This window comes from Pogona vitticeps, chromosome 4 (assembly GCF_051106095.1).
Source record: "Pogona vitticeps strain Pit_001003342236 chromosome 4, PviZW2.1, whole genome shotgun sequence".
Lineage (NCBI taxonomy): Eukaryota > Metazoa > Chordata > Lepidosauria > Squamata > Agamidae > Pogona > Pogona vitticeps.
Genome location: NC_135786.1, coordinates 40,737,188 through 40,760,101, shown reverse-complemented (window position 1 = coordinate 40,760,101; position 22,914 = coordinate 40,737,188). Strand labels below are relative to the sequence as shown.

The window sequence follows — 22,914 nt, the reverse complement described above, 5'->3', positions numbered from 1 at the left end:
TTTTTAATGTATTAAGAATTGGACAGATAAATGTGGGATTTTTATGCTTCCAACTGACAAAATATTTGGAGCAATAAGCATAAGAATAAAAAATACTTTAAAAAAGCCTAAGGTTGTAAAGAAAACTTTTATTTTTTTCTTTATCACAGAACTCATATTTTGTCAGGCTTGCCTGAAACTATTTTAAGACTCATTGGCCTGATGTATTTACTTAAAGTAAACTATATTTTCTTCAGTTACATTTAGCTATCAGGCCAGCCTGATACATCATAGGTATCTTTTTTTCTCTGTTGCAGATACGTTACATTTCACAAACTCAAGGACTTCCAGCTGAGTATCTTCTAAGTGCAGGAACGAAAACGAGCAGGTTTTTTAACAGAGATCCAAACTTGGGATATCCACTATGGAGGCTGAAGGTTTCTCTTTTTCTTGCCCTTTTCACTTTTTTTACTTAAGGAAAATACTTAAGTGTGAGCATGTGGAATAGGAAGTCATTGAGGGAGGAGTGGAGTCATAGAGAGGAAGTATTTGGAAAATCAGGCCAGGCTCATTCTCCCTCCGGCCTGCTCTCATCATGCAGTTCTACTCCTGCATCTGACAAATACGAGACAGTAGAGACGCCCTTTGAGCCAGATCCAATAAATGGAGCTGTTATGTTGTAATATGACCACAAGGTGCTGTCAATTGGACTTTCCAAAATGGCTGAACTTCTGTTACTTAGCATAGTAAGTAACAACTGGAGTAGGCCTATTTGAATCAATGGTTGGCTCACCAAATCTCGATTGATTCAGTGGGCCTGCTCCAGTGCAACTTACTATGCTAAACAACAGGATTTCAGCCATTGAATTGCATTTAGATTTTTTTTTTAAATGGGAAGTCTTTGGAAATAACCTTTGGGAAAATTTACAGCAGCTATGCCTGTAGAAAGTTTAACAATGTTAAGACTTAAGGCATCACCTTTTTTGAGTGCATGTAGTTCACTGTAAGCAGTCCTGCAAAATTATATACAGTGGTGCCCCGCATAGCGAAGTTAATCCGTTCCGGATTAACCTTCACTATGGGGAAACATCGCTATATGGAACGAAAAAACCCATTGGAATGCATTAAACTTCGTTTAATGCGTTCCAGTGGGGCCCAAATTCACCGTTATGCGATGTTTCCCCATCCGGCCGCCATTTTCGCGCCCTCAGTAAGCGAGGGCAGGGCGCGAAAACGCTGTGCGTGGCCATTTTGGGCGTCCGGCGGCCATTTTGGAACTGCCGAACAGCTAATTAAAAAAAAATCGCTATGCGAAAATCGGTAAGCGAAACGCTTACTGATTGTCGCAAAGCGAATTTTGGCCATTTAGACCATCGGTATGCGATCGCATTAGCGATTGCTAAATCCGCATCGCTATGCGGATTCATCGTTAAACGGTGCACTTGTTATGCAAGGCACCACTGTACTGTCAAAACCATTTATTTATGCTTTAGTAATGCAATTCTAAAGACACGAACTATCATTTCAGAATCTAAATTCCTCTTCAGAAGCCTTCCATAGCTTGCGTTATGACTGTTTTGTGAAATATTTGACACTTTCCTTAGTCTAGTTTATATTTGACAAAGAAAAACATTAATTGTGGCACTGATGCACTTTCACAAACTTATGTACCAAAATTTGATGTCCAGTCGTTTCTACTGCATTTTATTTGTAATGACTGATTGCTTGTTTGCTTAGCTTTTTTATTGCAAAAGATGTTAACACCTTATACCTATGGTTTGTAATCTGTATTTTATTCCATAGACACCAGAAGAACATGAGTTGGAAACAGGAATAAAATCAAAGGAGGCTCGGAAATATATTTTTAACTGTTTGGATGATATGGCTCAGGTGAGCTATAAATGATAATGAAGCATTTTGAAGTTGAAACATAGAGTTCAGAATCAGAAAAATGTATCTTTGCTCTGCAGGCCAGTTAATTGAGTTCTGTACTCATTGCCTTTTGCAGGAAGGAGACTGTAAATCTTTGCACCCTAAGCTGCTGTGAACTCACTGGGACTTATTTCTAAGTACACATACTTAGAATTGCATTCTTGGTTCAGTAGATTTGTTTTGAACCCGTGTTTTAAAAAATATAAGCAGTGAGATTTTCATTTTACCATCCACATACTTTTTGGGGAACTTTAAACTGCTTTGTGTGCTAAGCAGTTTTGTTTGTCATAGAATGAAAGGTTTTGCAACAGTAAAAGATAAGTTTTAATTTTTTCCCAACAAGGTGAATATGTCGACAGACTTGGAGGGAACAGACATGTTGGCAGAGAAGGCTGACCGAAGAGAATACATTGATTTGTTGAAGAAAATGTTGACAATTGATGCAGATAAGAGGATTACTCCACTGAAGACGCTGAACCATCCGTTTGTGACAATGAACCATCTACTGGATTTCCCACACAGCAACCAGTGAGTTTGTGGTGTGGATGCATGAAACAATGTCAGTTCATTGATTCACATCTATAGCCTGCCTCTGCTAGAAACTTTAGGTTGCAGGAGAGCAGCACATAACACACTGGCTGTATACAGGCTCCAAAGCCATTTTCGTTGACCTCAGTCTCCCCAATATTAAAAAGCTCTTGAAACTAGTATTGTCCCTTATTTTAATGGAGATTTCTCAATCTGCTGCTGATGTTTGGTGGCAAACTGGGAGAACTTTCAAATATGCATCTCCTTTTTTGTATGACACTTTATGATTTGCCACCAGAATTTTATAACAGCGGAGTAGCAGTTTACTGTGGATTAGAGGGTGCAGTATTTACTCACATATCTTCCCATGTTGCTCATCTGTTTGTGAGCAGCTAATAAGTCAAGCAGAAGACAAAAAGAACAACAACAAAAACACAAGCTCACTTATAAATCTTGCTAAAAAGTCATAATCAGAGAGACTAAATTAGAACAACATGGCTGAAATGTCATTGCCAGAAGTTACACTGTGTAAGCCTGGATATCAGCAGTGGCATTTTTTTTCAGAAATTAAAATTTCTAGTTCTGCTCTCCCAGAAGATCCTGAGCCCCCTTGGGATCCCTTTCATTGTGGAGAAGCCATTGAGGACCACGAGTAAAAAAAGGCAGGTTTTTAATTTCCAAAAATTGCTGTCAGACGAACAAGATTTCGGCTGATGTGTTTAATTGAAGAAATTCTTACCTCTTGTTTTAGTGCTAGCACATGATTAAGCTACTTGGTGGCTGCTATCTTTCTTTTTCAGCCTTCCACTGTGGCCTTTGATTTCTCATAGGCAGAAAATATTTATGTCACATACAAGTGGTGTGTATAGAGGAGGGGAAGACCAGGGGGTTGTATTGGACACTTTTTAGCTGCTTTTTAACTAGTGTGTGCTTTACCTGAATTATTTAGAATTAGCTGGTACTGACTGTTGCTTGAGTCTTAGAATTGGAATAGATTACTGTATACTACCATAGAAATATAAATGCTAAAATCTTTGATAGCTGCTTATTCATAACCACAGAAAAAAAATCTCTTTTTCAACAAGACTCCAAGTAGACTGAGCAGCTAAGATTTTTTCAAATGCTTACTATATTTCAGTGTGAAATCCTGCTTCCAGAACATGGAGATTTGCAAGCGAAGAGTTAATATGTATGACACAGTTAATCAAATAAAGAGCCCATTCACAACACATGTCGCACCAAACACAAGCACAAACCTCACCATGAGTTTCAACAACCAGCTCAATACTGTGCACCATCAGGTAATTGCTTCCATTATCCTTTTTTGTGAAGAATAATGTGCCAAAGAAAGCTGTTTTGTAATCAGACCTTAGAGCTATTCTTTTAGAGATCTAAACTTTGAAATACATGCAGCAAATCATGTACAGCTACCCCTGTATTGTTTTTGCCTATGAAATCCAGACTTCATTTGAGATGCTGAAATACAGTTAAATCCTCCATAGCCTGGATACTTATTAGAGCTGCTGTTCCTGTATGATGAACCCTCATTTCCAGCTGCATCTCACTAGTTGTTTAGCTCTGAACAGTTAATCAGCTTCAAGGAAAAGGTTAAGGTAGAATAAAAATGCGTTATGAGAACCCAGTTGTAGCAACTAGCAAATTAGACATAATTGCTTTACTTATTTATATCTAAACATTCCTCCGGTGAGTGCAATATGTTGTACATGACTCTTCTCTTTCCCACTTTAACTTTGCAAAAGCCCTATGAGGTAGGCCAGGCTGGGAGAAAGTGACTAATCCAGGATTGTGTAGTGAGTTTCATACTCCAAAGAGAACTTGATATTGGGTCTCCTAAATCGTAGTCCAACACTCTTAACTACTGGAAGTGTGCATATTTTTGTTCTGGAATGAGAACTAAAATTTCTTAGGCATCTTGGGCACTGACTGGGGAATTGTTTGGAGTTGTACATTTTTATGTTTTTGGACTACATCTCTTTTAACCACTGTATTATGCCAGCCACATATCATATATAACAGATGGGGAAGCTTTTCACTGTCTAGATGTTTTGGACTATAAATCCTCCAGTCTTCTATCAGTTATACTGGGGGAGGGTGATGGTAACTCTACACCAAAACATTTTTGATGGCCAAATATGTCCTGCTGTTGCTATTATGATGTTGTTGCTTTTTAAAGACTAGTGATTGTTCTAATAGAGATATTCTTGTTTTTTCAGGCTAGTGTTTTGGCTTCTAATTCTTCAGCTGCTGCAACTTTGTCTCTGGCAAATTCAGATGTTTCATTGTTGAATTATCAGTCTGCTTTGTACCCATCATCTGCAGCACCAGTTGCTGGTGTGGCTCAGCAAAGTGTTTCCCTTCAACCTGGAACCACACAGATCTGCACCCAGGCAGACCCATTTCAGCAAACCTTCATTGTATGTCCTCCTGCTTTTCAAAGTAAGTGTACTGTTTGCACTAATGGGGCAGTATGTAAATCAGTGAATCAAACAAACATTTTGATATTTTTTTACATATTTATATGAAGAATAATGATTTAAAGATTTTATGAATCTGCATAGCTAGATTATTACATGGCATTTTTGCTTAACAATGATAGTTAATCTAGCATAGTACCTGTGTTCAAATTAAACTGTGAGAAGATTTTGAAATAAATAAAAATTCTAAAATCAGAAATAAGGTGGGATCACACATGAATTTCCAGCCACAGTAGCCAAGTGCAGTATGGCCCATGGCTCCCTTCATGGTCATTGGGAATGTTTTCTTTTAATACATTGCTGCTTTCATTGAAGTATGCAAATAATGGGACTTATGCATCTGGTGGGTTTCATTTGTCACCTTTATACAGTTCATGTTCAACTGAATCACACTGTCCTGAAGGTATAAAAAGTATTAAAGTTGGTTTCCTCCATAGCTGGTTTCTAAAGTTAGTTTCCTCCATAGTTGTGAAATTTTAATTGTAATTAATTAATTATGTAGCATGGGAAAGACCCATGTTGGGAATTTTGGGTTTCATATGCCATGTTGTTGTAGTGAAATACTGATAGCAGCAATGGTACTTCAGTTTGTGGCAATTTATCATGATTTTGTTCTCGTGTAAGGGAAAAGGCTTTTCAGTTGGTGATATACCAGGGAAAACTGCCCTTTGGTGTTCCTTGTCTGAATGGTAATGCTGCTGCATTATGAGCATACATAAACTTTAGCTTTGCTGAAAATTTATGTTAGTATGTATTTTCAATCTCTCTTCTTTTTTTCTTTTTGCATCTTTTTGTATTCCTCCCCAATTTTTCTTTTAAACAATAGCTGCTGCTATTAATCTTCTTAGAGTCACAGCAGGGCCTACTTTTACCATCAGCACAAGCCAGCTCCTTGTGCTGACTGTAGCAGATTGATTTCACCTTTCTGAGTCTTAATAATTACAACTGTTATTGAAGCTTTGTTATGCTTCATTTGTTAGTAATTGGGCTCCTGAAGACATTTGGATAGTTAGGAAAGCAGATTAACCATGACCTTGTTTTTCTTCCTTACAGCTGGTCTTCAGGCAACCACAAAGCACTCTGGTTTTCCTGTAAGAATGGACAATGCTGTTCCACTTGTGCCACAGGCACCAGCAGCTCAGCCATTACAGATACAGTCAGGAGTTCTTACGCAGGTAAAAGTGGGAGCAGCAGAGTAATGTTACAGATACCTTTGGATAATATTGTGTGAAGAAGTTGGGAACTGGAAATTCTTGGTTCTTTTGAAGTCATTGGCAAAGTCCTGCCTACTAAAGACAAGACAAGACAACAGAACATGGCTGCTAGGGTGTTATTTAAACCTACTTACCTTCCTGCTTATGGACTTTATAAATATGGATTAAATGTTTCCCAATACCAAGATTAAGCAAAATCAAGCAATTTTCATTTACAAGTGCAGATATGCCATTTTGCCTATTGCAGAATATGTTCACAAATAATATTTTAATTATAATTAATATAGGAGATACTATAAACAGATAAAGGTCTTATATTTAGTTTAAGTGAATACCTCATCGTATTTCCTTTTTCTGTTCACAAGTAGTACTTTTTACATTGCCATTGCTTCCTCTTGTGAAGATGAGTTGAGAAAATGAATACTATATAAAATATGTAGTTCAATATTTTTAATACTCTTGGCTCATTTTGTATTCTGTCATGAAAACAAAACAGTTTCTGTTTCCAGAAATACTTTTGTATTTGATGTATATTTAAATGGATGTTTGTTCCAAAATCTAAAACATAAGAAATAGTTATAGTTACATAAATTATTTGTGAACTTAATCTCATGGTTTTTGCAGTGGGACTTGGGTTGCGTCATTGCAAACACTGTTTCAGGCAGGCATGATTAAATTAAATGTGTCCAATTATTTGTTGCTTTTTAATGTTTCTAGTGCAAGGCATTTGGAAGCACTCAAAACTAATAAAATACAGACCTCATTCTGTTCTACATAAATGCCACAAATAGTTGGTTTTTTATCTTTCGGCCTAAATTTTTAATCTGTTTGGTTGTAGAACATTTAACTAAATAATGCCAATGATTGAATTACCCTTTATTTACATTTTTAAATAGAAGGCAGTTGTTTCTGCATTCAGGTCAAAAGAACAGAATACTGGTTTACCAATCAGACACTTTCAGTAAATCATTTTTAGATCCATTTCTGTTTCCAAGCCTTCCCTGCACTAGTTTAGAAATCTCTTTTATGATTAAGGTTTGTCTTGAGTGCACCAAACACAGGAGGCTTATTCATTGATACACAAGTGTGCTTAATATCAATTTATACATGAGGTTTTGAATTGTTGGTAGAAGAGCATATTGATTTTTCACTGCATACCTATGAATTCTGGAAGCCACTCAAAAACACCACTGCTATCCTTGGGGAGAAAGCCTTTCTGGCCCTGTTGCCTCAGTACATTTGTTTCACTCACTGCCTAATCTACATTTCAGGGAAGCTGTACACCACTAATGGTAGCAACTCTTCATCCTCAAGTAGCCACCATCACGCCGCAGTATGCGGTACCCTTTACTCTGAACTGCGCAGCCGGCCGGCCAGCGCTAGTAGAACAGACGGCTGCAGTACTGGTAATTGCCTCCCTTGATTGTGTTCACTAACGGAGTTTTTGTTTTAACTTAGAGTTGCAGAGGGCATGGAAGCATGTGCCATCTTGTGGCTGTGTTCTTGCTACATCTTAATGTCTCGTTGTTTTTCCTCCCCAACATTGCTGAAGCACTGTCTGACTCTGATGTGTAGTGTTGCTCTGTAAAGAATCCAGATCCACTGACTGTTGTTCTTTACTAGCCTAGAATGCTGATCAAGCTCTTCTCCTAGCCTGAGAAGAGTGGTAATTGTATTTCTTCTTTTCTTTACTCTCCTATCTTTTTTAATATTTCATTGATTGAGAACAAAGAGGATGGCCCTTAGATTGACTTTGCCAGAGATATCTGGGTAGTCATGATTTGACAAGTTTAGCTCTCTCTCTCTCTCTTTTTTTTTTAAAAAAGCTTCTTTGCATGTAAAAATGTTTCAGGCACTCAAAGCCTCTGATATCAGCAAATGCTTTATTAATTTATGGCTTTAACAATTCAGATTTCTTAACCTTCTTTGACCAGTGACAACCCTAATTCTCCCTGGCCTTTCATTATTTCTTATCAATCACTGGCAGTGTGCATCATCTGCAGAGAGATGTTGCTTCCAACCTGCTTTCAATTCCATTTACATTTCTTGGTTGAGATTAAAGGTGAGCTCTTAGATCTCTAAACTGAGGTTAGTTTGTTCTTAAATTCACTACAGATACTAAAGGAAGCAGTATACATTTCCGTAACGTATTTTCTCATTCTGGGGTCATCTGGTACCTTAGTGGAATTCGCGTTGAAAGTGCCACAAAACGGGTCAGTTTGAAAACCACAGAATCAGATCAGTGAAGCTGATGAAAACATTGCAGTGCACTTAGTATCCTCACATGTCTTGCAAAGCACACTTCCATGTGTTACATACATTGTTGTCTTATGTGGCTTTAAAGTGACAATTCCAGAGTATCTTTTCCAGTGGAGAGACGTAAGGCATTGTTGACCCTAGCTGGAATGAAAGTCTCACCAAGACAAATGGCTGCTCCTTACAGCATTGTTGCACATATACCAGAGTGTGCAACTTAGCAGGCAAGCCAGGTTCTTAAACATGAGAATTATAAGGGCAGAAAATATCACTAAATGTTTCATGGGTCTCTTGTCTGCCTTCCTGCGTTCAATTAAGATGTAATTGCAGTTGCTGTAACATGTGGAACTTAGAAAGTAGAATCTAAAAGTTACCTGATTAGTTCCTTTCTGAGAACTGTTTTGAGTTTCTCAGCCAGTAGGCCAATCTGATCAAGTCCTCTAAATTTACTTGAGGAAACTGAATTTACAGCTCTAAACTTAATCAAATCATGCTGCTGAGAAAAGCTGAATTTTGAGACCTCTATAAATTATGCAAATTAATCACAGTGCATATACATGCTACATTTGCGTAATTCTCCTTTCTGCTTAGGAGAAGAGCTCAGCAAGGTGCTTACCACTTGATCTACTTTTCTGCTTGAGCCCCTTCTCTCTTCTCAGATTTCCCCAGGTGCTGCCTGTGCTCTTTCAAATATCTTCATAGCCTTAAGGATTAGAAATTTGCTTTAGAGCAGCAACAGATAACGCTAAGGTTCTTGGGATACAGAATTTTGCACCTCTGCTAATTTCTCTATTCATGTGGTGCAGTGACAGAATATTCATCCCTCTGACTAAATTGCCTGGCTCTTTGTACCCTCCTTTTCTCACTGTGAATTTGGCTTCTAAGAGCCTTTTGCCTGAAGTGCTCACCTTTAGTGCTTTCAACACTTCTCCCTTTTGCCACTTCATCTAAGTTTGCATCACCCATGCTAAGCTTTGCATATTTTTGTCCCTCCTCTGTCAAAACAGTTCGTCGCTTGGAAGGCCCGATTTCTGCCTCCTGGTGGGACATTAGATCTCGCACTGTATTAAACTCTCTGCTTTGTCTTGTGCAGGTGTTGGCTTTTGGAAAGAGGCATGGTGTGACTTTTAACATGATTCTCTTTTTTAAAAAATTACTCCGCTTGTGTTGGCAGAGGGGTTAGCAGTTCTCTGCTTGAAGGCTTCTTGTTGGGAACCAGTGTTTGTAATAAGTGGACTTGTTACTTGCAGAAATATGTCGTATAAAAAGACATCTGAAGCAGTTTGAACTGCATGAAATAAGACCAATGTATTGTATTCTGAAAATATTTTACTGCAGAACGTGTATTTTGTGAAAAAAAATCTGTGTGGGGAACCTCTGCTCTTCAGATTTATTGTTTCAGTGGCAGGAACCACAAATACATTAATTAAATAAAATTTCGCTGATCATCAGGAATTTTACTCCACTGTTGGGAGTGCAGAGTTTTGAAGAAGCTGCCAACTTAATGAGGCAGAGTGTGCCTCTTAAATAGCAGTGAATTGTGTTTAACACTTTGTGTAGTAAGATGAATGGGATTGTTTGCTGGAAGCACAAACTGTCCATTCCCATAACTTAGTTTTAAAGACAACATCACAAGATCACATCTGAAGTAAATGCAAAAAGGATGCACGTAATTTGAATCTACATATTATGAAATGTGGTAGCTGATTTTCATTGGCTTCTAGAGACAATGTTTGGCCCCCTCAGTTCTATTAAAACATGTGGATCTTCTTCAATAAAAATAGTGTGCAAGTGGTCAGATTTCATCCATTATTTTGAAAGTGACTTGAATGTATTTTGAAAATATTTAAGATTGCAAATAGCCACATAACTGTAATGCTCTCTTGCAGTTCATTCAGTTAGCTGCTCAATTCAGTGTGCATAGATAGGTCCACATGGTTACCGTGCTTAGCCCTAATATCAGGCTGCCTATTTGCTCAGAAGGTTTACTAAAATTGTTGCCTTCTCTTTTCCTCTAGCACTGTACCACTATGTGTCTACAAGTAAGCATGCAGAGATCCTCTGCCTTGTTTGTGCATTTAGCTTGTTGATCGGTGTAAAGGTCTGTGATTTGCTGAACATGAAGAGGGAGATTTGAACCCCTACTGGTTACACCAATCAAACACACACTTTCCCTCCTGATGTCTTGACATCTCCAAGCACGGCTCCTTGCCAGTTAAAAAACACTGACTTCAAAGGTCAAATGTGTCACTTCTGGTGTCCAGCATCCAATGAATTCCTTAGGTGCTTTAAGGAGATTATTATTTTAAAAAATGTGGTGGGGAAAATACATGTTCTGCAGTACAATAAAACTATTAAGCTTCTTCCCAGGTGACCCCTGTGATATAAATATTGTACAGAGTGTTTCTTGTTTACTTCCAATAGTAAGATTAATTGCAAAAGTGCTGTCATGTTCCTTTATTTTTGCAAGTTAACAGTCAACTCATTTCTTTTACTTTGAACAAATTAATTTTTCTTCCCCAGCTTCTAAAAAGCTAATCTTAGTGAATGTTTTTGTTTCTCTGTTTGCTGTTTTGCAGCAGGCCTGGCCTGGAGGTACGCAGCAAATTCTGTTGCCTTCCACATGGCAACAGCTTCCAGGGGTTGCACTGCACAATTCTGTCCAGCCTACAGCTGTGATTCCAGAGACAATTGGAAGCAACCAGCAGTTGGCTGACTGGAGGTGAGTACTGAGCACAAAACCAGTTAGTATGTAGAACAGTATAGGGTGGGAAGATTACAGTTTTTTCAAGTTATTGTAATTGTTAATGCAGAATGGTGGATTGTTAATTAATTAATTAATTATTGTTAATGCAGATAGATTAAAAATAAAAGCACACTTGTGTGCTTTATATTTTAGAAATATAAATAAATATTAGAGCTTCTGTAAGACTACAACATCAGGTGTCTCGCCCCATATAGATGAATGCACTACAGTCAAAAGTTAGTGAATCAATATCTGCTTGAAGATAGCTTTACATAAAGATTTCATTGATACAACTTACTGTTGACTGAACAAAGGATTTAGTGAGATTCCATAGTCTGTCAGTTGGCAAGTCTTTCCAGATTGAAGAGAGGATAATCTAAAACAAAATCTTCTTGATGTCTGATTGGAGTGGCAAGTGTATATTGTGAGTGTATATAGAAAGGGTGGTGGAACCATTGAGCTCCTTCTGAGGTTTTATTAGATGCACTCCTTTGACCTGTTCTTCTGATGGATTACTCCTGTCAGTGACAGACACAAATTGGATACGGCTTCCTCTGTGTATTTGTGTTTTTCTCTTTTATAGTGCAAAAGAATGACTGGTGTCTGTATTCTCTTCTTACTTCCTTTAGAAATGCCCATTCACATGGAAATCAATACAGCACGATCATGCAGCAACCATCTTTGCTGACCAATCATGTGACTCTGGCTACAACCCAGCCTTTGAATGTTGGAGTGGCTCATGTTGTGAGGCAGCAGCAAAGTAATGTTGTGCCGGCAAAGAAAAACAAACAGCCATCCCATAGTGCCACAAAGTAAGGACTCTCTCAGCCTGACAGTGCGGAACATTCCTAGAGTAGAGAGATGCCACTTATCAGAGGTCCATATTTCTTGGATCCATCTAAAGATGTCTAGGCAGTAAATATAGCAGTAAAACTCCACTTAGAAACACGCTAAATATCTAGGAAGTTCTGTGTCTATTCAGTTTTGCTGATCTGAGGGCTGTATCTCTCACTTTGTGCTGCTGTAGTAAGAAGTAACAGAAGTCATCTGATTATTGAAGAATGCAGAATTTAAAAAATGAGTAGTGGAAATGGGATATTCAATTTATGCTGTCTTGTAACTTTTTTACTGATATCTTACTGATTTTTTAAGAACCTGAATTGTACATTATAGTTCAAATATATAGTGAAGTGAGTTCATCTCCTTTCAAATTATAAACTGTGTTCTGCTACTTGTAGATGGTCTTGTTTATGGTGACTGTTGTATCTTCTCATAGGCCTGCGTCTACATTAGAGGCCATTCCATCTCAAGTTTACTCTCTAATTGGGAGCAGCCCCCTGCGTGCCACATCTTCTTCCAATGCTGTGGTTTCAGGACAAGATCAGCACCAGCCTATTGTTATTCCAGACACTCCCAGCCCACCAGTCAGTGTAATTACCATCCGCAGTGACACTGATGAAGAGGAAGACAACAAATATAAGCCTGGAAGGTAGAGGTTTAAGCTTTCTCATATGGGAACATCTCATCACCAAAGAAGGATGTGGGAATCAAAAAAGAGTCCTGGTCCATAGCTTAGTGGTAGAACCCATGTTTCGTAAGCAAAAAGTTGTAGATTGACTCCCTGGCATCTCCTGATCATGTTGAGCAAGGACCCCATTTTTAACCCTAGAAAATCACAAGCAGTCAATGAGCTTGATGAATTAAGAATTTAAGAAGAATTCCCTGAATGTTGTAGTTGTGTACTTCATAAAATATTGTAGTAAAGTAGGTGACTTTTTTCTTTTCAGCTTGGGCATGAAACAAAGATCCAATGTTATCAGCTATGTTACAGTTAATGACTCCCCTGATTCAGATTCCTCATTGAACAGCCCTTATGCAGCAGATACACTGTCCACACTCAGAAGTTCTGGAGGTGCACTGGAGCCAAGCAGAGGGGCAGCTGAAAATTCCAACTCCCGTACCATTATTGTGCCTCTGAAAACACAGCTCAATGACTGTATTGTAGCCACGCAGGCCTCAGGTAAGATTGGCTGCATGCAAAACCATGGCCTGTCATAAAATAGATTCTACCTTTTAACCTGATCCTAGCACCTTCTTGTTCACAACTTTCCATTACATTATTCGAAACGTAGAAAAATATAAACAGATGTTAGTGTTTTGGTTTTGCTGAACAATTGGTATTAACCCAATAAAGTAACTGGTTTGCAAATTGTTAGGTTCTTGATGTGGAGGGACATAAATTAAAAGGCTACTGTATATCCTAATAGCCTAATGTTATATGTTAAATATTGCCATGCAAAAGACAGAAAAAAATTAGAGATGGTAGTAAATCTTACCTAAAATTGCCACTAATAGCTAGTTAAGCAGCTAATGACCTTACACTGTCCCACAGCTCCTAGTGGTTTCCTAACAATGAAGACCTTTTCAATAGGAACCTCAGGGACTTATGGGAGGGGGAAGTAATTAGAAGTATTTTATTTAAAAAAATCACAGTGACTAATGACATCAGGCTTACGTGACATAACTATGCCATGACTATGTATTTTCAGTATATTTTTAAATATAGAGTTGTTACTAGAAGAGACAAAAGTTTCTCCAACTCCTGTATATATTTCATTATTCTTGAAATTTAAAAAAAAACATTAAAAAAACAAATATGTGGTGGCACCTTAAAGACTAACCTTATATTTTTTGATGTGAGCTTTCATGGACAGGTCCACTTCATCAGACATAAGATAAAGTGTCTGATGAAGTGAGCTCGTCCACAAAAGCTCACATCAAAAAATATAAAATTTATTCTTTAACATTCCACCATGTTCTTGTCTTCCCCCCCCTTTTCCTTTTTATTTTGTTTTCACCTATAATGCTTGCAAAGACTAAGACGAGTACCCCTTCCGCAACTTCATTATTCTTGTAATTTACGTCATAATATTGTCCAGTTGTGTATACTTACTGTTTTTAACTTTTAAATACAGTACAGTACTGTCTTTTTAATGATGTAAGCTGCCTTGGGACCTTTTTAAGGAGAAAGACACGGTAAAATATTTTAAATGAAGGAATGAAAATAAAATAGTTTGATTATTGAATTCTGTTTGTTTATACTGACAAACATCTTCAGTTTGATTGCTGGCATTTTAACTTGAGTATTTCATGCTGGTTTTAGTGCTGCCATATTTATTTATTTAGTATATATTTAATGTATATCTTAACTGCTTTAGTTACTTGGTCAAATACAAGATACTGCTGGATAGCTCAGTGGTTTAGGTATCTGACTGTGCAGCCAGAAGTTGGGAGTTTGATTCCCCACTGTGCTTTCTTGACAGGGGTGGACTTGATGATCCATAGGGTCCCTTCCAGCTCTGCAGTTCTAAGGTTGTTGCTGTCACATAATCTGAAATAGATATTAATAACTTGAATACACAGAACTTCAGAAGTAATTTCTGTGCACCTAAGCAGTTTGCAGGGGGTCTGCATTTGCCTTTCAACAATGCACCACCTGCTTTATGGCCAATGAATGTTGAATCTGATAGTACTTTTGGACATAATTTCTTGTATAGTACGGATCTGATGTTTGATGAGCTAACCATCATGTCCAGACTTGTAGTACATTCTTGAATCCAAGCCCACAAAATGTATTTTTTTTTCTTTTGAAAAGTAGGGTATCCTTTGAATGAAAATTTGTGGTTATTATTGCAGGTGTTTTAAGTAGCTTGAGCAAAACTAAGCCAGTCGCATCCGTAAGTGGGCAAACATCAGGGTGCTGTATTACGCCAACAGGATACCGACAGCACCGGGTGGTGACGAATGGTGTACAGCCTCTTAATCTTAGCCAGGTAACCACTTGTCTTCTGTCATCTGTATCTCATTGTGTGGTGTCTTTTGCAGAGGCTAGTGACTGAAGCAATTTAAAAAACAATGAAGAGCTCTTGAAATGATAAGGGAAAGACAGGAAATTATTTATTTATTTGTTAGTTATTTATTCAGTTTGTATCTGCTCTCATTAGTATCATGGCACTACTCTGGGCAGGTTGCAATACATGTAATAGAAAACAGAAATAAAAATATGCTGCTGTATGGCTTCTCCATTCACCTTCTTTAGCCAGCCAAATTTTTTCCACTGGATTTTTTTAGAAATCTGTTGTGTGCTATCTGCTGGGGCAGGTTACAACTTTACTTTGAAATGAAATAAATTACCCTTTTGGTGTCATTTAGGGCTTTTTTTCTGAGTTCCTTTACATTTTCCTTTGCAGTGCTGAACTAGATGAGTCTCAGTATAATGCTTTTTAAGAATGCTTTTTCAATACAGATTTCCCTTCCTTTGCAGAACCAGCAGGCAACAGTATTGGCCACGCAGGAGAGAAGTGGCAACCCAGCCCCACGCAGACAGCAGGCCTACGTCGCTCCCCTGCCAACAACAATCGCTCAGGCTCCCTATACGTTCCAGCATAGCAGCCCAGTACATCCGCATTTGGCAGCAGCACCGGCAAGCCAGCCTCACATGTATACCTACGCACCCACTACAGCTGCTACATTGGGCTCCACCAACTCCATTGCTCATCTCTTTTCCCCTCAGGGCTCTTCCAGGCACACCACATACACCACCCATCCAAGCACTCTTGTGCACCAGGTCCCGGTGAGTGTGGGACCCAGCTTGCTAACCTCTGCCAACGTAGCACCTGCTCAGTATCAGCATCAGTTTGCCACCCAGTCATACATTGGTGCTTCCAGAGGATCTGCTATTTACACTGGATACCCCCTGAGTCCTACAAAGATTAATCAGTACTCTTACTTATAGCTCTTGGGGAGGGGCCTGACAGTAATCATCCCAACCTGTTCATAAAAATGAAGCTATCTGCAGTAGGTTTGGCAATATTCTAACAGCTCCACCACAAGAACCTCCTCTAAAATCAAAGGATGAAGATGGTGCGGGACCAGCATCTTGATGACACTTTTGTTCATGTTCTCTAGAGTCTGGTTGTAGTATTGGTGGAGCCCTGCTGTTTGGGGGAACTTCAGGTAATAACTGGGCAGAATCTTTTGGATCACACATTAAGATTTTACCATTAATTTTTATGGATGCTTTAAAAACAACAACTAAGGCCTGAACCCCATTTATTTAAAGCTATTGTTACGTTAATCAAAGTGGTGGGGGAGGAGAAAATCAAGGATTTTTTGAAATGGCTTTGTGTTTTTTTAAAAAGAAAAATTCTTATACTTACCTAGTACTTGTTTAAATTATTTTAGCAGCTTGCACAAATCCATATTGCCACTAAAATGCACATTTAACTCTAGGTTGCTAGGTCAAATTTATGAACTTGAGTTAGTATTTTAATTAAAATTTTAAATTCACATTTTTTGATAGGTAGTAGCTGAATTCTGCAAAAGCAGTCTCCCCCGCTCCCAAGTGTGTTTGTATGTGTACATATAGATATATATATATCGCTCACCAGTTTCTTGGTTTTAATACTTTCTGTTTTAAGGTTAGCATAGCAATGTTTGTGTTCCCATTTAAATCATTTTTCTTGTAAAGTATGACTCTTAAATGCTTTTTTAAAAAATTGCAAAAGCATATGAATTTGCTTTCTGCTGTGATCACAGTTTGTGATATGGTTTTTTTGCCCAGAAAGCTTTTGTTGTTGCTGGAAATGCACAGGCCCACATCATTCTTTGAAAAGAGAAACAATAGGGAATTTCTTCTGATGAGGCCTCACTGATATGAACAGGAGGTAATGCAGCAGTTGCTTGTTTCCATAGATTTGTTCAGGCCTTTAGCTTATATATTTTCCCATTTTAATTTTTACAATATTTGGAGCTGGATTCCTCTCCAAAAATGCAGGGACCTCTTTCCCATCGTGTTTTCCTTTTGTGGTCTATTTAGGTAAGAATGGAATCCAAAATCTGCCAAAACATCAACCTACTGATATGTATAACTTTTTATACTCCTGCAAGCAGATCCCTCTCGGGGCTGGCTGGCAGAAAACTTCAAAGCGCTCTTATTAAGACTTGTATACAGTAAGTGCATGTAGGAATTGCAAAAACATGACACACAATTGCCGATTTTAAAGGTTTATTACTGAATTTAAAACTATTTTAGAAGTTTTGTAATGGTGATGTTTTAATATTTTACAGAAAATGAAATATGTACATATTGATTAGAACAAAATATAACAAGCAAAATTTCCTGCAAATCCTGAATGTTCTGTCTTTGTAATCAAAATGTGTAGTGATTATACTTGAACTCTGTACTTCGTGTTTGTCTAACTCTTAAATGTTTCTGGGGATGAAATTGATCTGTTCCTTTTGTATTTAAACCAAAATGAGTTGATACATGTCGGAATGTATGTGAAATAATGCAATCGTTTAGAGCTCATCACTGTAGCACTGAGAAAGAAAAGAAATGGAGCAGCATGAGAGACAAGGATACCTTCTGATTTGTTTTGCACAGGTATGTGTGACTGATGTGTTCCCCCACCCCCCAACCCATATTGTAGTGCCTTAAATGATTATGTAGTGTGACTAGAGTTTACAGTGAGCTTGCCTTATGATGGACCAGCAAGCCCTTCCGTTCTCCGTCAGACTGAAGTGATTTGTTGAACATATCCAATTGAGGATAGAAATAAGTGGCAAAAATTATGTTGCTTTGTTTCAGTGCAAATGCAAAAGGAGCTAGGTACATGATCCACCCAAAGCTGGGTACTTTTTAAGTCCTATTGCTTTCAGCTAAAAAAGTTCAGGATGTGCGTAACTTGCTCCCACTGAAACTGGTGGCTCACTTCAGACATCAAGCCAACCCCCTGGGTTGATCTAACCATAGCTTAAACCCAGACTGTGGGTTCTGTTTTCAAGTATGCCATAGCTAAACCATGATCTAAAGCTACTTTTTCTCTATCCCCTAAGCACTCATGCTGGTGTGTCTGTGAGTTCCTTCCTGTGTGGTGCAACCATCTTAGGAGGCTGTAGTTTTGTCAGTTGAGATGACATGGCAAACCACAGTGGTCAGAATCTGTGGCTGCCATTGCCAAAACTCTTCAAATCATGGCTTCTGATTCTCTGCTTTGCTGATTATTTATAGCCCATGGTTTGAAAATTCAGACATCACACTTACGTTAGGTAATCTTCCTTTAACTATGGTTTGGTATGATGTCTGAATTGGGCCTCTGAGACCGGAAAGTACTTCATCTTAGCTGGATTATATCCTAGATGTTTTATTTAGAGTAAGTTTTTCTTGAAATGTTATCTACACTGTTGACTGTTGATGTATCTTTAATAGGCTGTTGTGCTGGGAATGCATTGGGAAATTTATCTGATGTTGCAGAGGTGATTAAGCACGTGCAATTACTTTTCCTTAGATAAATTGTAACATTATCTTCCCCCTTTGTGTGTAGCAGATGTTGTTTGTAAAATATTACTAGCCTGGTGTTAAGAACTTTTTTTTTTACCAAAGAGAGCCTGCTGGAAAGCACATAATATTCTGAAATTTTGTTTAACACCACTAGTAAAGCAGTGCTTTTCCAAAGGTTGGAGAGCTATAGCACTTCGTGTCATGAGGAAATGCACACTTGAACTGGCCTGCTGGAGGTGTGCTTTTAAATCACAACTTGATTTGCTGGGTTCTGTCAAACTACTGTTTGTTTCACCAGTGCCATTATGCAGCAAATGATCTTGGCCAATAGAAAATAAACTGGCTTGGAGAGTGGTATTGCTACAGCAATAAAAGGCTTTAACAGCCTTGAAATCCCAGTTTGTATTCCGTCCAGTCTGGACCATAAGGTTAGTTTTTGTACATTGCAAAGTACTCAGAAATGTCAAACTTACTTCTGAAACTGGTATGTTATAGATTACCCACATGTGAACAGATTGTAATATAGGGCAATAACCCGGACCACACTAGTCAGGACAAGGTTTTCACTAAATATTTTGGGTGAGGGCAAGATTTTAGTGTTGGTAAAGAAATTTATCCCAAATAGGACTAAGTAGTATGTGGACCATAAACTGTATGTGTTCCTTTCAAAATGAGGGATCTGTTATCTTTGGCAATAGAGGAGAGTAGTTGGTTAACATCATGACAAGCCGTGAGCCTTGGTTTACCGTAAAGTTTCTCTGTTTTAATCTTTCCCCCTCTATATTAATTGATGTGAAGAGAACCAAGAAATCTTGGTTCTTTATATCGTTGTCAACAGTGCTTTCTGTTGCTGCAAGATTATCACATTGGTTTTCTGCTTAGTGCCAAGCCCATTGTTAATTTTTCTTTTCCATATTCTGTGGCCTGCATGCCAGTCCACCCCACACAAGCCTGGGAATGTTTTCAGCCAGTTTCAAAACTAGTGGGCATTTCCAGTATAGACAAACTTCCAATAAACCTATTGGGATAAAAGAAATGTATAATACTGGTTTTAAAAAATGTTCAAAGCAGCAAGTCCCTATTGCTATTTTGAGCTTCCCAAAACATGTCTACTGAGCTAAGAGTTCCTCAGTAACACAGGAAGTATTTATTCCGAAACGGACACAGCTTTCTTTATTTAGAATGTAATTAGAGCTTATCAGTATTAAGTGATACAAATCATTTCCCAAAGAAATTCCTTTAAGGTCTTGATTTTGGCCTTTGTAATATTTTGCTGCAAAGATCAGATTGCTTTGTGGCTCTGGAATCAGCCAAGCATCTACAATAGTTCAGCTCTACTAAAGCCTCATTTTTACAAAAAGCAGATGATGTGGCAACTGTTACCTGGACAAGAGATGATGAAGCGTTGTGTCATCAAAAAAAGTAAGCCATTGTCTAACATGTCAAGCTGGTTTAAGAACTTGGAATATAGTTTCCTGTGTGTATGTTTTTTTTTTAAAAAAATAGCAGGATGTTGTCGTGTGAGTCTCTTGAAGAATCATTATATACATTTGCCACCTTGTACGTGTTTTGTGAAAACAAGGCTTTGGGTGCATTCTGCTTCCCAGTGCATATCCAGCTTGCCTTACTGTGGATGGAGAAGTCCAATGTTACAGATAATTCCACAGCTGTGCAACCTAGGTATTAATGAACATGCTGTTTGTGCACAACCAATATAATGTTTCAAAAATCTTGTTTCCAAAGAAGTTTGGAATACCCACCACAATATCTGAGACTACATTTTTATCTGCAACTGAATGCGCCTGCAAGCCCCAAGGAAATCTGGAGGACTTGTATATGCGCATCCGTGTTCAGTTCTGCAGCCTGAGTTTGTTTCTCATAAATATGCCTTTTTCCAATGATGATAGGAGCGTTGTTTGCCTAGTCACGTTTGTGATTAGTTAAATCCATTTTTAATGCCGTTCCTCATGGCTGAACTCTCACCTCACAAGCTGTTGATATTCCACTGTAAAAGCAAAAGCAACTTCAGAGCTTTACTGCTTGCACATAGCTGACTAGTGCAGCACTATACCTCTGACCCAATTAAAAAACATAAATACATAAAATTAAATTGCTTCTAGATAACTGGGATTGGCACAGCCCTGCTTTCTCATTTTAATTTCTAACTTATGAATGGTGCCGCATGTTGACTTAGTTGTTTGTTGCTTAACTTTATATAATGTGTGATTTCAATTCAGCTTGACCTATTATCTAACTCACTACATGTAGCAGTGCATTATATGTAATGTTAGTATTTCTGCTTGAATCCTTGATATTGCAATGGAATTCCTACTTTATTAAATGTATTTGATATGCTAGTTTACTGTGTAGAATTTAACTTTTTTCTGGTTGTGCTCTTCCTTTTTACAAACCGCTAGACAAAGGTAGTTTCTGACAATTACTGATCTATGTTTGTATTGCCAATGTACTTAGGGGGTAATGTAAAAATCATTTTAACAAAAGGAAACACAGATATTTAAAAAATTTAATACTAACTATATGGGAAAAGGGTCCATTGTGAAAACATAGTTTATCTTTGGATTCAATGTTTGTCTTTGGTTTTACAAAGTAGCTTGTATTTTAAGTATTTTCTACATAATATGGTAAAAATGTAGAACAATTGCAATGCATCAATAAAAAAGGGTTAATTTTCTGTACTCTATTAAACTTTGTTGGTCTCTGACTCATAGAGTTAAAGGCTGCTATGGTTAACTTCTCTTTTAAATCCAAAATTCAGCACCAAGATCAACTTGAGTGTGCAGCTTAAGAAAAATACATACATACATACATACATTTTACACAATGAATGCTATAATATACCTACTTATCTATTGCACTCTCTGGGATTTACTTTTGACCAGACATATCATAACTCACTTCTAGTCACAGGAAGAGCCAAGCAGTGGTATCTGACCTGGAAGCATGCCTCCTCTCTGAGCCCAAGAAATCTAGTGAGCATCCTGTTTTGTGGATTTTTACCAGGCAAAAGCATAGGTAAAAGCAAAGGTGTTGCTTATATTACTGCCCATAGTGCTTAAAGCACACACTGGGTGGTTTACAAATTAAATATGCAGACTACACAGGGATTTGGGTACTCATTTTACTGACCTCATAAGGATGGAAGACTGAGTAAATCTTGAGCTGTCTACCTGGGATTGAACCCCAAGTTGTGAGAAAGGTTTTGATTGCAGTATAGGAATTTAACCACTGTGTCATAATGCTCTAGTATATGTTCATATCTGAGAGCTAGCTAGTCACATCAAAACAGATGAAATCAAAATTTAGGGATGTTCAAATTTGTGTAGTATATATTTGCTTTGTAAAAACCCTTTTCTTTGTAGGAAGGGAGTTGTGGAATATACAGACCTAGCATCATACAAACATATTAACAAGAAAGGCAAGAACATTTTGGCATGTCTTATAGCACATTTTTATTACTGTATTGATAAACTACATCTTCAGTATATCAACTTACCCAGTTGCATTAGACATCTCCCTGCTCCCAGCATTTAAAATCTAACATAGGAAAATAAGCTGAAACCATTGAGGAGGGCAATGAAGAATCTGGGTAAAAGCCATTACAAGTATTTTTTAAAAAAATATATTAGTAATTTAAAAAAAGAATCTTCTGATCACATAACAAGAAAAGAATAATAATTACCTATAAATACAGTTACAAGTAATTAGGGAAAGATTTTGGAGTGAAGATTGGAAGGAAAGCCCAAAGGTATTCTATGGAAGGGGTAGGTTTCTAGAAGGGACTTGAAGAAAGGGAAACAGTGCCATGTAGGAAAGGAATCCATTGCATGGGGAGCAGCAAAGAAGAATGGCGTTGGAGATTTCATTAGAACTGGTGAGCATGAGATTGGTCAGCAGAATGCGTTTGTTCTCAAGAAATGGAAATCACAGTTGGAGATATATTTAAAAGACATGGGAAAAACATGAGGCAAGGCTGTGAATGCTGGTGAGTTGATGCAATATGTTTCTGCTGGATACAGAAAGGAATAAAAGCTGGTGGGAACATTACAAATGGGAGTTCAGTGTCATCTGAGAGAGAAAAAGTAGGAAGGTGAAAGTCTAACTGTTTAAATGCTTATACACCTTGGAGCAGTTTAGAAATATTTTGCATTAACACCTCAAATCAGACCACAAAGTCATCAGTCCACTCATTGGAACCTGGTTTCTTGTGACACATGCATCACTTTTAAAAGCTGGGGGGAGGGTGAGATATGGCTGTTGTGTATATCTGCTGTTGGAAATGCCATGATGAGTTGCTATGGAAAATTCTGCTGCTGTAACAAGAGATTTTCAAATAGCACTGCACCCCACTGAGGATTTCAGCTCTTCTGATTTCTAGGCATGTTTTCCAATGTGACTATAATT

The 22,914-nt window shown here is 37.9% G+C and overlaps 1 protein-coding gene across 4 annotated transcripts in view; it reads left to right on the top strand.

Moving 5' to 3' along the window:
* The window catches only part of HIPK1 (homeodomain interacting protein kinase 1), a 38,813-nt gene extending 17,615 nt beyond the window's left edge, over positions 1-21,198 (top strand). Inside the window, exons 4-16 of one of the 4 annotated variants that reach the window (XM_072997157.2) lie at positions 297-416; positions 1,783-1,869; positions 2,255-2,439; positions 3,578-3,740; positions 4,674-4,896; positions 5,988-6,109; positions 7,420-7,554; positions 10,987-11,126; positions 11,780-11,962; positions 12,427-12,639; positions 12,938-13,170; positions 14,847-14,983; positions 15,475-21,198. In XM_072997157.2, coding sequence (XP_072853258.1) covers positions 297-416; positions 1,783-1,869; positions 2,255-2,439; positions 3,578-3,740; positions 4,674-4,896; positions 5,988-6,109; positions 7,420-7,554; positions 10,987-11,126; positions 11,780-11,962; positions 12,427-12,639; positions 12,938-13,170; positions 14,847-14,983; positions 15,475-15,945 — 2,412 coding nt within the window. In that variant the 3' untranslated portion in view covers positions 15,946-21,198. Of the gene's footprint in view, positions 1-296; positions 417-1,782; positions 1,870-2,254; positions 2,440-3,577; positions 3,741-4,673; positions 4,897-5,987; positions 6,110-7,419; positions 7,555-10,983; positions 11,127-11,779; positions 11,963-12,426; positions 12,640-12,937; positions 13,171-14,846; positions 14,984-15,474 lie in introns of all 4 variants that reach the window. The other 3 variants (XM_072997156.2, XM_072997160.2, XM_072997159.2) reach the window with 3 other exon arrangements.
* The last annotated feature ends 1,716 nt before the right edge of the window (positions 21,199-22,914 follow it).